The sequence below is a fragment of the Poecilia formosa genome, unplaced genomic scaffold (genome assembly GCF_000485575.1).
Source record: "Poecilia formosa unplaced genomic scaffold, Poecilia_formosa-5.1.2 Scaffold38, whole genome shotgun sequence".
Taxonomy (NCBI): domain Eukaryota; kingdom Metazoa; phylum Chordata; class Actinopteri; order Cyprinodontiformes; family Poeciliidae; genus Poecilia; species Poecilia formosa.
In genome coordinates, this window is record NW_006799977.1 from 805831 (window position 1) to 820954 (window position 15124).

Sequence of the window (15124 nt, forward strand, 5' to 3'; positions counted from 1 at the left end):
GAGACAATTTACAATAAATACAAAAGCAACTTGAAAAATAAACGTGCATGCTGTGTCAATATTTCACCCTGGAAGAAGAACTACACAACCACACTGATATAAGAAAAACTAAATTTGTTCACATTCCTGTCACTGAGTGTTGTGCTGAATAAACAAGAGCTTGAAAAACAGTTCATAAACACCACTTTTCATTGGAAATCTTTCCATATTTTATTCTCCCATTTGTATTGCAGATTGTGCTTTTATCCTGAACAATGATCTACTATTGAGCTGATATTAGTCAAAGGTTTTGTCCAGGGGTCAGATGAATAACATAATATTGAATGCAATACCTGCAAAATAAAGCGCACCCTTTAAACAAGCACATGTTACTTTTAAGACATTTATTACAATGCATTTAGCCGCTGCTCATAGCAACAGCTGCTATCACAGTTGCAACGTGCTGAACTGTAAAATGTTCGTATTGTCTCTGAATATTCAGAATTACTTAAAATAACATTCATCCTCTTATAAAAAAATGTCCTCTTTATACTTTAAGTTGATGCTCTTCATAACACTAACTTCTCATTGGTTGTATCAATGTTGGTAGAGATTCTATACATACATAAACATAATTAAAGGCCAGATTTCATACAATTTAAATGTTTTAAACAATATTAATATACAAGTATATACAGTCCCAACCAGATATGTAGCTACTCTGTATAAAAAAGATACATAACCATTTTTTCTCACTGACATTAAAGCAGGTCATTATCTTCCAAATTTCCAGATTATGGAAACTGTGTTTTTTCTGGGTGTTTTTTTTTTTTTTTTTACTTTGTTCAAATCAGAGGTTTATGTAAATGTCCCTGGTATTTGGTACAATTTTCTTTTACCACAAATAAGTTGTCACAAACATTTTGGGTGACTTAAACGGGATTAAAATCAGGGGTGTAAAATGGCCGCTCCAGAATATTGACATGATCACTTTATAACTAGTCTTGTAAATGATACCAAATGTGTAAACCAATCAGGACAGGCCATTCTCTTCCTGGTATTTTGACAAATTTCTCTTCATTTGTCCACAATGTCACACCAGGTTTTAGCTGTTGTCCTAAAATATATGTCTCATTCTTACTCAATTTTGTGATGCTTCCAAAGCCATGACATGATTTCTCAAATTGTTTAAAGGCATATTATTCTATGTGAACTTCTGATTTTGATAAAAGCAACAAGTAAAACATAATGTTATCTTAGCTAACTTATGATGGCACAAAATAGTTATGTCTTTTTATACAGTGTATGTAAATAACTAATTTCAACTGTATTATTTGTATTATTGTCATTATTGTGCTTCACTGTTATAAAATATTTTCTTTGCTCTGTAGTTGATCAACTTCATATACATCTTCCAAATTTGTTTCATCTTTCTTTCATGCACATTTGAATGAAGAAAAGAATGGATCTTGTTTTCTTTTCAAATCTTTTGATCAGATTAAATTTTTCTCCAGTAAACTTGAAACAGGAACCATCCAACCAACACGGCTTCATTGCAGTCGGACCTCATATGAGGTTGGCCAAGCTGGAGGCGGTCTCCCTGCGAGCGTGGCGGTCCATGTGTCCTGACACGGTAAACACATTCAGAACTCGGTCTACAAGTCTCCGTCCGTGTCTCGTCCTCCCCAGCAGGACAGCCACCACCGTGTATATCCCAACGCCCACGACGGCGACTCCTCCACCCGCCAGCAAAACCACTCCAGAGATGTACATGTCATTGAGGGCTTGGCCCGGCTTCGGCATATGGTGAACCAGCGCTAAATGCAGGAGAACCCCTCCACAAATCAGCAGCGACATCCCCGTGATCAGAACCACCAAGACGTCGGACAAGCCGCCGCTCTTCAGCATGTCTATCTGGTGTCGACTCCGGACGCAGTTCATGTCCTGCACGGCCGAGCTGAGCAGCTGCTTGAGCAGGACGCCCAGGGCCAACAGGCACAGGGCCGTGCCTGCGCCGAGCCGCCATTCGCTCGATACGCTGGTGGTGGTGGAGAGAAGGCCGACGCCTCCGAGTCCGCAGCCCAGGATTAGGAGCACCGAGACACAGTAGCAAAGTAAAGACCGCCCAGGGTCTCTGAACCACCACAGCTCCACCTGCTCCTCAAGGATGCTGTGCTGAATTTGGGCCGGGTCCGCCGGACCGTTAAGGCCCAGATCTGGGCTTCTGTCTTCATTCAGAGGGGGGAAGTTGTCCAACTCTGGCATCCTGCTGCCACTCCCAACCAGCTGAATATGGACGACAGAAGAATCCACCAATGACCTTGGTCTTTTGTCAGATTTCTTGATGACAAAAACAAAAGAAGATTCCAGATGATTTAAATAAAAATATTCATAATTCTAACTGTGGAAATCTAAAACGCTACAGGATTTGTAAGCCTCCTCTAAGCCCAGTGTATTTGGATCTTATCAGCACCGGTGTGTACAAAAAGGTCCCAGAAAAGTCATCTTAGGTCGGCTGCCTCTGTGTGAATGAAAATCTTTATAGCCCACAGCCAGTGGATACAAATTGTCCTTTACTGCATCAATATTCAAAGCAAAGAATCCGGGCAGCAGCAGCAGAATTTTTAGTTTGTCCCTCCACGGCGGCAGCAGTCACCTGGAAGATAAGACAGACATATATTCAGTAGTGTGTGGGGTTTATTTTCTCATGGGTGCCCTCTCTGCCACTGATTCTGAGATCTGTGGCAAGCACGCTGCAATGACTGACTGGGTACATTTATTCTGTTCCTAACCAGACAATAAATCATTGCACAGAAATAGATCCAGTGCTCCTCCATCTTTCTTCCCCACCAAGCATTTAGGCATTTACTAAAATGCCTAAATGTGCACAAAATGTTAAATCAGGTTAAATTTTGAAGTATTAAAGCGCCACAGAAAAAAAACAACACTTCGTAAAAGTGTCTGGTCGGCACATAATAAAGAATCTTGATCTTCTAATGCTGAGTAAAGGAAAAACTTTCAGCTTCATTCCTTTGCAGATTGTAAAATTGTGGATTTTTTTTTAATGAAACAAATGAAACAGATATTTTGCACACTGCATGATTAATATCTCACATTTGGTCAGTTCCTCTCCCAACACACTGGCACCTCTGAGTAAAATATTAGTAAAAGTTTTCTCCAGATTCTCCATCACAAATCTTCCACCATACATTACAGTGGAGATAAGGCTCATCTCATATTTATTGTTTGATTTTTGTTTTATTGAGTGATTATGGTTGTTAGACAGAAAAAGCTTTCTCATGACATAATATAGAAGAAATCAACATATAGTTTGCATCTATAGATCCCAGAATGACAGTCTTTGCTATGGATTTTTATTAGTAATCATTGGAGATTTGGATATCATCATCCTGCTCATTGTACAAGGTGTTAGGACAAACGTAGGTCATGTTATGTTGGTCACATAACATTATGACATGATTCTCGCGCAGTTTTTCTGAACACTCAAACTTCCTGTTCAGACTGTGTAAAACAAAAAAAAGGAAAAACAAACTTGTGCTGACTCTAGCAACCTTTTCTATTTCTCATTATCACTATGGTAATGAGCTGCCACCACAGCGGCGGCTCAGTAAAAAGAAGGATCAGCTTCCTATGGAATAAACAATTTGCGTTTAAAGACACAGATGAAATTCTGGAGCGAATACATAAACTACTTTTTACTACAGTTTTTATTTTTATTTTTTCCAAACAAACTCATGCAAGAATATCAGCTGAGTAGTAATATCTTATGTGCATTGCCGATGCCTTATGAGGGATTAAATTATCCTCCTTATATATGGCCCAATACTTTCAATCCCATTTTCTCTCCTTCTTTAGTCATTTCCCCGATGCTCAGCAAATTCTGCCTCTGCGACGTTATTTGTAACCTTATCCAAGCCCCTTATCAAAATCATGTTAACACAAACAGTGCACACTGGAAGACTAAACAGCCACAAGGTTATGGCAGTCAACAGCTTGCCTTTAAAAACCTGTCAGCGGCTCTGTTTCCATCAAAGTCACTAGTGCGCAGCATGGCTCTGTGCGCGCCGACGTAAGCTGACAGGAGTTACAGCTTGTCCTCGCCAGTTGTTGATCTCGCAAACACAAATGTCGCTCCGGCAAACACAAATCTATAACAGTCTGAGTAAACAAAACATGATCTTGCATTCAGGTTTAAGATTGGAGGTTTTTTTTTTTTTTTTACCTACTCCATCTTTGGGACCAAACGCATTTCTTTTCTGACTTTTTGTTGGAAGAATTATTTACAAAACACGCCCAAAATACTAAATGCAAGATCAGACAGGTGTTGCATTGCGCTGATGCAGAGCAATAGCAACCTGACACGGGGAGATATAGGGTGCATAACCAAGGTGTGAAATGAAGAGTGAGGTAATTACAGCAGAGCAGGGGGGTGGGAGGTGTTTATTGGCAACAAGCTGTCCTGGAAGCTCTTCACATCCTGTGTCTGATGAATAATTAGGCCAAAAACACACGCATGCCTGGTGTGTGTTTATAGCTGCCAACAGTTGTAAATGAATAGCGAAAGGTGACAATATGAATGCAGCGTCACTTTATCACTTTTATGGTGTGACTGCATTGTGTTTGTCAAAGAAAGACATAAATGAAGATACATTTAGCGTGCAAGTCATGTGTGTGAGTGTGTTTGTGAGTCACTAATTAATCCCAGCTGGCTTCAGCTCAGTGTCAGTGACAGGTAAGGCCACAGAAATAGCACCGTAATTGAGTTGTATGTGTGTGTGTTTTTCTTAGTGTCTGAAAGGTTGAGCCACCCAAGGTGTAAAGCTGAGAAGAACCATCTTTTATACTGAAGCACCATCTACAGCTAACGTTTACTGAGCCTCCTTGATTTATGCTGCACCGTTTCATGAAATATTGTTTTTATTTCCTTCAACAGCCCCGAGAAACATAAAGCAGAGAAGCCACCGGATGATTGAACCAGAGGCAATGGTATGCAACAAAGATCATAAGATAAAATCGAAGCCTTAATGACACAACTGTATCTTACTTATGTTGTGTTGGCCACAGTCTCTTCACCACAGACACACAGAGAGGCACAACCGCTGGGCTCTGTCTGCTTTTCTACTTTTATCCATTATGTGACCTCTAAACTCTGTCATATCAGCTGTGTCAGATTGGTGTCATAAATATCAGTAGAACAGCACTGACTCACTGCTTCACTGGCCTACTTTAAAGGAGCTGAAAGCTGATGCAGAGAAGCAAAAAAGTAATAAACTATTGGACCTAGACGTCCAAACATGTCTGTGCTGGGCTCATTTGAGCATTACTACAAGGAGCTGATGTTTTTTGTTTAGCTCATTCTAGGCTCCAGAAGAGTAATAAGCATTCCTGTTTGACACATCTGATAAGAGCTTTTAATATGGTGAAGAAAGGAGCAAGAAATCTCCTGTGAACCAAAATAACCTGTAAAGCAAAGACAAACAAGCAGTCCATCTATGTATGTCAAACTGAATAAGTGTATTATTATATTTTGCCAAACGACGTTTTACAGATTATCTTGAGTTATATGATTGTTTTATTACCATCAGATATAATAAAACAGATGTGGCCAGATTCTTGTTCTGTTTGCCATTTCTTATATTGCAAAGATTTTACCTAATATTGTGACTATGATGACACAGATAAATGTAGATTCTTTTAAATGCATTTCACAACATGACTGATGCAAAAGAAACCTTAATGTTTAAAGTGAGAACTTCACATCTTAGTAGTTATTTGTTTGTCTCTATTAATCCACAGCATTTCAACTATTCATTTGTTTTGTTGATACTAAGAACTAATAACTCAAACGGTATGACTAAAGGGAAAATGCCATCATATTTTGGACTTAGGACTTAAATCATACGTGGCGGATGAGCACAAATATCGCATGTGTAACCAATACTTCTAAAAAGGAAATGAAATTCTTTCACCTACAAAAAATTAGCGTCCCAATGGAAATGTGTTGAATAAGTTCAAGTGAGCTCTTCCTCTTTTCTAAAGGTTGTGCTACACCAGAAAAGTACGTGAAATTATTGAAAGTAAATGGAGGAAGAGACTGGACTTTTCCTCATCCTTCCAAAAAACAGTCTATTTGAACTGTGTTTCCTCCTGAACAAGCCGATCCACCTCCTGTCTGTATACAGACTGATCACTGTCCTGGATCAGACCAGAAGCAGCATTGACATCTGCAAGTTTCACAGATGGTTCCAATGAGGAGCAACCATTTGTGTAAAGAGAGAAGGGCGTGGGGAGAGAACGCATCCCTGAGGGACACCGTTGCTGCTTCTGAGACATTTGTTGCTGAATAACAATTATGGAGTCTTACACAGAATCAGGAGAGCTTAGGCTTGAAGAAAAATCCTTCAACTCCCTTCAGGGATAATGATGTCACAGCAAAGACAGATAGCAATAACTGTAAGTATATTTTGTCCACATAAAGTAACAATGCTAGTCAGAATGGGAGAAGAAATTGCAACATCTATTAGGTCTTAAAGATAGTACTCTTTAGACAAGATTTCTAATGGCCTCCTTCCCTTCACTCAACAAAGTGCCATTTAAATGTTTCTCTTTAGAAATGTGGGCTTTAGTATTTTGTGTTAAGCATTTTTGCTCAACATCAGTATTTTCAATGCAATGTCATCGTTTTTGCTTCATCAGCTTCGGCTCCATGTTCAGTTGCCTTGCACTCAAATTATTCCTTACTTAAACTATCACTAACTGCTGATCACATCAATGTCTTTTACTCCCTGAAGTACCTTTAAAAACCAAAAGAAAACTGCACACCTCAAAACTTGTGATTAAATGACTGCTGCTAAAAGATACCATTTTTAAAAATGTTTGTCTCTTAGCTGACAGGAATAATAAATGTGTTCCAGATGCTTCAGTATAAACTGAAGTGAAAAAAATCAGACATTAATAGTCCTAACAATCTTTGTTATGCTAATTCACAGAGAGTGAAGATGACAACTCTCAAAAGACATTGTAACTGTAAACCATGGACACAGAGTATCATTCTGTCTCCTTTTCTCTGCTTCCCCTCTATGTTTCCAGCCTACTAGGTCATCAGAGGAGCTGTGCCTCAGAGTAAAACACTGTATGCTGCACTCCAATTACCTGGGAAGCTTTGGGATGCCGGTATTCCCCTCTCTGTTATGTTGGCCAGCTGGATTCATTTCACTGGCTATTAGTACTTCATTTATTGTGGAACGTGGCTCTCTTAAAATTGGTTGCCTGGTATTGTATGCTCATCTGAGTCCTGATCATCTGCAGAAAAATGTAAAAAAAACAGGATCCAAACAGGCAAAGTTTGGCATCGGGAAAATGAATCTGATAACGCTCCTGTGCAAAGTTAATACTCATGTAATTATTGTATTGCATACATGAATGTCGCAGGTAACAAGAGGGAAAAGCACACCCACAGCGTGTGAAGTCCCACAAGATTTCTATCTTCTGGTTTCCTCAGGTGAAACAAATTATTGACTCAGTTCTCTCAGTCCGTTTCCATTTGGTGCTCACTTCTATCTAAAATTAGTGTTCAGAGTCTGTGTGTCATAGAAAAATGGTTTTCCTCCTGTATCTTTGGTTTCCTCATCAAGTATTTTGATGACACCTTGCCCAGACAAAAAAAAAAAAAGCTAGAGCAAGATTTTTCTGTCAAACGCCCAAAGTAAAAACATGCCAAAGGGAAAACATGAGCCGAACTTCCCGCTGCGCGCGATTTTATCCGAGAGCATCGACTACAGCTGATGGGGAGTCCACAGGAGTTTGTGTGACGTGTTGCCGTGGTGACAGTGTGATGCTCTCCTTCTGCTCTTCCTGTTCCTTTTCGTCACGCTCACTCTCACTCCAACCCCCGCCCCTCTCCTTTACTCAGGCGTTGAATCTCTTGGCATCCCCACGGGCGAAGAGCGGGGTCAGGGTTGGCTCCATCTGTCTATGTGATGGGCACTGGTGCCAAGCGCCACAGGGGCTGGAGGGAGAGGAGAGCAGGCTCGTGTGGACTGGTAGGGTAACGGATGTTTCTGAGCTGTCATGTGGGACTTCAAATGGGGGATAAGGCTGGGAAGTGGATTGAGGCTGAGGGGGAGGAATAGGTGTAAAGCGGTTTGAGAAGAAGGGGCTAAGGATGAAGGGAATTGCTCAGGGCTAAGGACACTGCTTTTCTTGGTGGATTCTGTTGTTGTCGGCCAAGAGGAATGATGCTGAATAGGTCTTTATGTAGACAAGCTGGATTTTTCTTTTTCTCCCTCTCTCTCTCTCCCGATACAATGGACAGGCGAGGACCTCGGGGAGCCTCACTGTCCGGAAACGGTGCAGAGACAATGTCCGAGTCAGAGTCACTGTCCTCTCTGTCAGGGATCACAAAGGAAAACCTAAGAGAGGCAGAAAGACAGAAATACTTTTAACCAAAACAGCACCTTCTGTTCTGTAGCTGTCTCTGAGGTTCTCTCTTACATCTTATCTTATCTGAAAGTGTACACACTGACGTGATACAAACAGGATTTTGTAATTGTTACACAAATCATTTTAGAAAGTTTTCCGTCTTAAATGTCACATATCATGAGTTCTTCATCTGGGAATTCAAAAACCTGGTTGCATAACTGTGAACGCCCTTAAACTAATACTTTAATAAAGAACCAACAAAAGTTTGAACATGGGAGACAACTCAGCATAATCTGCAGAAAAGTTGAAAACCCCTTAGAAGGATTTGACAACTACTGATCATAAAGTATTTTGTAAACTTGCAAGACAATAATTGTATATAATACAAGTTATATAGTAGAGTTTTTGGGATGTAAAAGGGTTTTCTGTCATGAGATCTATGGGTATTAAAATATAATACTTTTGAATAAAGTCAGGTCTGTCTAGTGAAGTGCCATCCAGTCTCTGTAGTGGTTTAAGGTTTCACTATGAACATGGAAATGTGTTACCCATGAAATCCTGATGTAGCTATGCTTAAGACTTATTTTGATGTTTTTAGATTCCATGTTTCTACATTTAAATAGTTGGCCATAAAGCCAATGTTTGTATCAAATCAGGTTTGAAGCATCCAACTATACTCTCTCCAACTATAAACACATCTGGGCAGTAGAAGACTTAAATGACAGTGGTAGAAAACAAAGAGGCACATCACAAACCCAGTACCAGTGTATTTTGTCCCACTTCTTTAATAACCTTTATGGAAAAATATCTTAACTTTTAGGATGGATGCTGTTAAATTTGAGATCTTGCAGGGATGCAGATCCTAATAGGTGAGTGATACTTTAACCCATCATATTGCGTTATGAGTTCAAATGTTTGTTTTTTTTTCTCTTTTTGTTGGTTTAACACCAGATGTGTATGCCCGTCAATCTCAGTTGCACTTTAAAGCCAGTTGTCTGAATTTCAGAAAATTATCACCATTTTATGTTTCATGGAACAATTCAATGGAGCTAACTGTGTGATTATAGACTTTTGTGAAATTTAATTAGATTTTAAACTTCCCATTTACACAATTGTCCCAGCCAGATTAATTGAGACATCTACTGACTAAGATATTTTCTCAGTTTTTGGTTAAAAACAGCCTCTGAGCAGCCCAGGAAGCTAACCACTTTTTTCCCACTGACACGCTATCATGCAAGCACATGCACACACACGTTTGTGTGGCTATCTTTGTGGGGACTTTCCATTGACTTCCATTCATTTCTACAGCCTAAACCTTTTCCCTTCTCCTAGCCCTAACCCTAACCATTACATACTTAACCCTAACCCCCCAAAAAACTCAATTCACACTTTAATCTGACCCCTGACCCAAAAAGAGTGTTTCTCCTTGTGGGGACCAGGCTTTGGTCGGCATGGAGAACAGTGGGTTCCCACAACGTATTATATGTTAGGACAATGGTCCCCACAAGGTATTACAAATGCACACATGCACACATACACACATTTATCTCCATCTTTTTCCCCTCCTACACCTACTTATCTGGCATAAAGCTGCAGGTTTAGGCACCTTGCTCCTGTGCTCCTCTGTCTCACCACCAGGCCTCCTCTCAGTGGCCACTCTGTGTTTCTCGTTTGTGCTGCCTGTTGGATTGTTGGTGCTGCAGACAAGGTGAGTAGATGGGGGAGGTAAGATTGCCTGCCACTGCCACAGATCCTCATCTGGATCCAAGTAAGAGATTGTCTGACTCAAATGCCCTTGCGGAATAATATATGCTAACATAAACAACTGTTTTCCTGTGTCAACATTATCTATTCTACCTCAGTAAGGTCTTACGGAAATGAATGTCACCAGTAAAAGCCTGGATCTTAAAAAAGGTAAGACTGCTTATATCAATTTTTATCAGTTTAATATAAGAAAACTGTCAGTTTCTGTTGATGAAGATAAAGTCCAACACTATCTGATTCAATACAGTGCTGGTTGGAGGTCATGTCATACATTTTATGTACATTTATTATTTTTTTCAAGGCCAAAGAAGATGCCATCAGGCATAAGGTAAAGTACAGCAAGGATCAGTCAATCACATAGGTATTCACAGAGTCAGACACTCAGGCATACCCTCACTTCGCAATAAACTGGCCAAATATGTTTTGAGGCAGAGGGAGGAGATCTGTGTAGATACTCCCTGGTGACCCCATCCTCCCCACTTTTTCTTTGCACAATGACAGGAGGCTGTTAAGTGCATAATGTACATTTTTGTTTTCCTGTCAAAATAGCAGAAGCAAAACTTTACATGTTTAGCTTTTATGATAGCAAATTGTGCCTATTAAGAATTAAAAACAACACTGTGCTTTTGTTCTTTTCACAATAACACTTCCAGCCTTTCATTTTGTACCTGTATCTGAGTCAATGCGTACCTATGTACTTAACCATTGCATAATCAGTTTATTTGTCTTGGTAGTTAGGTATGGTGATTCATTAAAGAGATAAGTAATCAGAGGCATTGGGTGGTTCAGTTGGCAGAGCATGAGCACCTTGTGCAGAGGCTACAGTCCTTGACGTCGTTGTCTTGGGTTCGATTCCTGGTCTCAGACCGTTTGCTGCATGTGTTCCTCCTCTCTCTCCACTCTATTTACTATTCAATAAATGACACTAGTGTCAAAAAAGAGATCATCATAAAAAAGATTTAATCTTGTTAAGAATTTAATCTTTTGTATATCATTTACTGAGTATTTGATATTAAACTCAATGTCCATTTACTGTGGTTTTAATCCCTGTTTGGACCAGTAGAGTCTTATCAAATATGAGAGATTAGGAGCCCTGATCAACCCAAAATGACTTTGGATGACTTCCTGCAGACAGATATAATTCATACGGGTCACGTAACCACATTTTCTAGCACTAACATGTGACCAGATTATTAAAAAGTACTTTATATCATAGATAATCAAAGATGATGTGGAGTATCCTTAAGGCTGGTACAGATTGGTGCACAGCTGGTACATTACACAGCTGGTATCCAGAACAATTCTGGGTACAAAATGATCAAAACCGTAAAAGTACAGACTTGCAAATTAACTAAATGACCAGGAGTTTTATCCCCCTAACCCATAAATACACTTAAACAACTGATAATCATAAAGTTGGATTTAGTGGTTGGTCTTTGATATTTAAACTGAAGAAGCTGCAGGTTGTAACAGTGGTGATGTGACTGACATATAATTACGCAACAGACTCTTTTTAAACCGTCAGTAACGAAAGAGAGTGATGCGTATAACTTGCGGCTCATAGACCCAATGGGTGTCTCAGTTATTCTCAATTTAAAAGAAAAATCTAAAAGATAAAAACGCAGGCCAGCCAGTTGCTCCCTATGGCCATGTACAGCTGTGAATATTAGAACAGCAATAAATTCACCAATTAACATGCAAGTCTCCTTCTGCCACTTTGCTGCTGATAATGGGTGAAAGACTGCTTTGTTCCTAATATCACCTAGCATTGCTTTTTTAAATCCACTTCTGCGCACTTAAAGATTTCAAGATGATATAGGAGATGATTGTAGATTTCTAGTGGAAATGTTTGGAGCAAGATGCTGCAAATCTTCTATAAATCTCCTGTGGAATCTCCTGCCATCATCTGTTGGGGTAAAAGCTTCTCAGGCAGTGGCTTCAAAAGGGTAAATGAGGTGAAAAAGAATCCTGGTTTAGTTCAGGACACTACTGTAGAACCTCAGGAGAGTACTTCATAAAATGAAGAACATTATGAAACACCCTGATGAACCTGTTCATGACAATGATATAGAACAACTGAGTGTCTTCAGTCAGAGGCTTCTAATATACCTCTGTAACACAGCCTTCTGCAGGAGCTCCTTTGTTAACTGGACTATTCTACTGTTAACGGATATTCTTCAAAAACAGCACAGTCTGAAATTTTAAAACTTTATCTTATTTCATATAAAATCCAAAAAGATAACTTCAAGCTTTTTCTGGCATCTGGATGAAGTTATGCTGACACAAGCAAGATAACTGCAGTATAAAAATCTGCCAAAATTGGACTGATATAATTTAAACTGACTAAGTTCTTTAATTAACATGAAGTTTTGATTTTTAAAAGGGAGAAAATGGGAATTATTTTAAGAGAAATCATTTCCTGTCATCATCATTGCACCCACATAGTGACATTCTAGGCGAGAGAAACTGTGGATAACAGAACTATTAGTAATTAATTCACTTTATAAATCACATGTTTATTGAAAAGTTATAAGCTTGTTCAACTGTTGAAAAAAGGAAGCAAGTAAGATAGGAGGCAGTGCAAACATATGGAAGAAAGTGCTCTTGTCAGACGGGACCAAAGTTAAGCTTTGTGGTTTAAATACAAAGTGCATTGTATGTCAAGTAAAAAATAAAAACATATATAAAAAGAAAACAGTGAACACACTATCCTTGAAATGAAACATGGTAGCAGTATCACCATGTGGCCATCCTTTTCATGGGGGCAGGGTAACTTACAAATTGCAGACAGTGTGAGTTGTTTATATTCTTTCTTGCTAAGGCTTTAATTTTGAAATGATTTACTATGCCTAAAATTAAGCAGCCATTTCATCTATCCAAGCAAATAATGTTATAAGTGTTTTCTGGGTGGTTCAAGGGTAACAAAATGCTAACAATGCATTACTGAAGCGATGTTGGAACAAATTTAGGAGAAATTCTCTAAAAAATAAGTCATTGTAGTCTTTAGCAGGATTGTGTGAAACTGATTATGTTTATTAGTGGCCTTGTAATGTGCCCAGGGACAGAAATGAGCACAATCAATACGACTGTTGTTGCCCACACCCTACATGCTCGACTGTGTGCACATGCAAAAAATCCCTGGAGGATACCTCACATTATGATCTCCCCTTTACTTCCATTAGTGTATGCGATGTCCATCTCTTACACACACATACACAAATTTTGGTCTCGTAACTTCAACACACTCATTTACTGACTCACTTTGTTTTATTTTTTTCTCTGCTTCTTTCATCCTGCTCTTCTTATTGACTTCAGGCTGTTTCTTAACGAGGTCTATCACATGTTGTTTTCGGCCTGGCTTGTGTTTTAAGCGTTAGACGTCACCTTAAAAGCACTGAGGAGTGTTTTCAGAAGACTGAGGGTGACTGCATGCTTGTAAAGCCTATTTCATATGCCCTGTCATGATTAATCCGCCATCAACATTATGACCGATCTATAATAGCAGCCCATTGGGGGTCATGCCCGTGCAACCATGTATCGACCTGTTCCAATTGCAATATTGAATACAGCTTCAACAACACTTCCTTTATGTGTGTTTTTATGGATTTTCCACAATGCAGCAAAACTGATATGACAGTAGCCTTGTGAACTGATGAGATACAGAGTATTTCAGCATTACAGTAAGCACTTTGAGACTGCAGGCCTAGCCAGTGCAAAGGTTAGGGTGTAAAATTACTGACATGTTTTACGCCCTTGTTTTGATGGGACAGAACAGCAGTTTATAAAAGAAGGCAGAGGTATAACACTTCAGCTGGAAGAGGAACGCCATCCAGGTTAGTAAAATCTTAGAATGATTTTTATTGAAAATGCTAAAAAGTTTGTATTGTGTATATTTATTCCTGTCAGACAAATGACCCAGAAAGTAAAAACTTTTTGTAACAATGTTAAATGAACGTTTTGTGATGCATAATTCGAAGGCACATCATAATGGTTATTGCTGAGGTTTTCTTTTACACAGCTAAGCACGTTGAAGCACTTTAAAGATCATGCAATAAGCTCTAACTAGATCCTATTTGAAAAGAATAATTTCTTTTCAAAATAAACATAAAAACGAAAAGGAAAGATAGATAACACACAAAACGCACAAAAGACGAAAGGGTTAAGTTTATTATCCAAATAATTAAGTAACTAATAAAGCATATACACAAAATGAAAACCTTCAAAAAGCATTCTAATGTGATAGTAAAAAACTTACATCAAAGTTTAAATCAGTCAAATTAAATAAGTTTGATTTAGAAAGGAAAAAAAGTTAGACCCTAACAGCACAGCTCCATTCTTTAGGGATGCTGGGTTATTAAACGAGTCTTACCTGCGCACTTGGTTTGTCAGTCTGATGTCTTCCTTTCTGAGCCGTGAGGGTCCTTTTTTTAATATTCAGCCATGCGTGGGCTACGTAAAGTCCCACAGCTGTCTCTCGCTGAGCACCTTCAGCCTTTCGGACCAGGAGGTTCCGATCCTGGCGGCTGTAGTGCCCGTCTCGCTGCCTCCGTTGGCTGTCCGTCCGCAGACTCAGCGTCTCTCCTTCGCCTGCTCACCGCATCGACGGACTTCCCCCGTTTAATGCAGGTGTGGCAGCGAGCGGCGGCAGGGGACGCTGCTGGGTGGAGACAGAGGAAGAGGCGGCCAATCAACCGATGCTCTGCCGCGGGTCTTAGCGGGGAGCCCCGCACGTGACGAGAGCCAATAACATATAAAACCCCGAGGGGGGACAGATTTATTGAACAGAAGTCATTTTAACAACTCCAGACCATCTGTGATAGATAAGTCAGCCAATAGAATGGAATAGAAAAATCCTTTATTACCCCCTCAGGTGTAACAGCACCTGTGGAATAATAAAGTGGAATCAATAATCTCTGGACACTGACTGGATATGCATGAC

At 39.6% G+C, this 15124-nt stretch overlaps 1 protein-coding gene across 3 annotated transcripts; it reads right to left on the reverse strand.

The window, feature by feature from the left end:
• Positions 1-1448: 1448 nt before the first annotated feature.
• On the reverse strand, positions 1449-14851 carry tmem125a (transmembrane protein 125a). 3 transcript variants are annotated; one of them, XM_016670867.1, is made up of 4 exons: positions 14555-14851; positions 7419-8411; positions 7153-7302; positions 1449-2635 (listed from the first exon to the last, which is right to left on the reverse strand). In XM_016670867.1, exon 4 carries the CDS (start codon positions 2242-2244, stop codon positions 1546-1548), a length of 699 nt encoding a protein of 232 aa, XP_016526353.1. In that variant the 5' UTR covers positions 2245-2635; positions 7153-7302; positions 7419-8411; positions 14555-14851; the 3' UTR covers positions 1449-1545. The 3 variants fall into 3 exon arrangements, with proteins under 3 accessions (XP_016526353.1, XP_007550895.1, XP_007550894.1); XM_007550833.2 differs by adding an exon at positions 9997-10118 and having other exon boundaries at positions 7153-8411; XM_007550832.2 differs by having other exon boundaries at positions 7153-8411.
• Between the last annotated feature and the right edge of the window lie 273 nt (positions 14852-15124).

Excerpts from the sequence above, each read along its gene's own strand:
- tmem125a (XM_016670867.1), bottom strand. The coding sequence starts at position 2,244 with ATGCCAGAGTTGGACAACTTCCCCCCTCTGAATGAAGACAGAAGCCCA.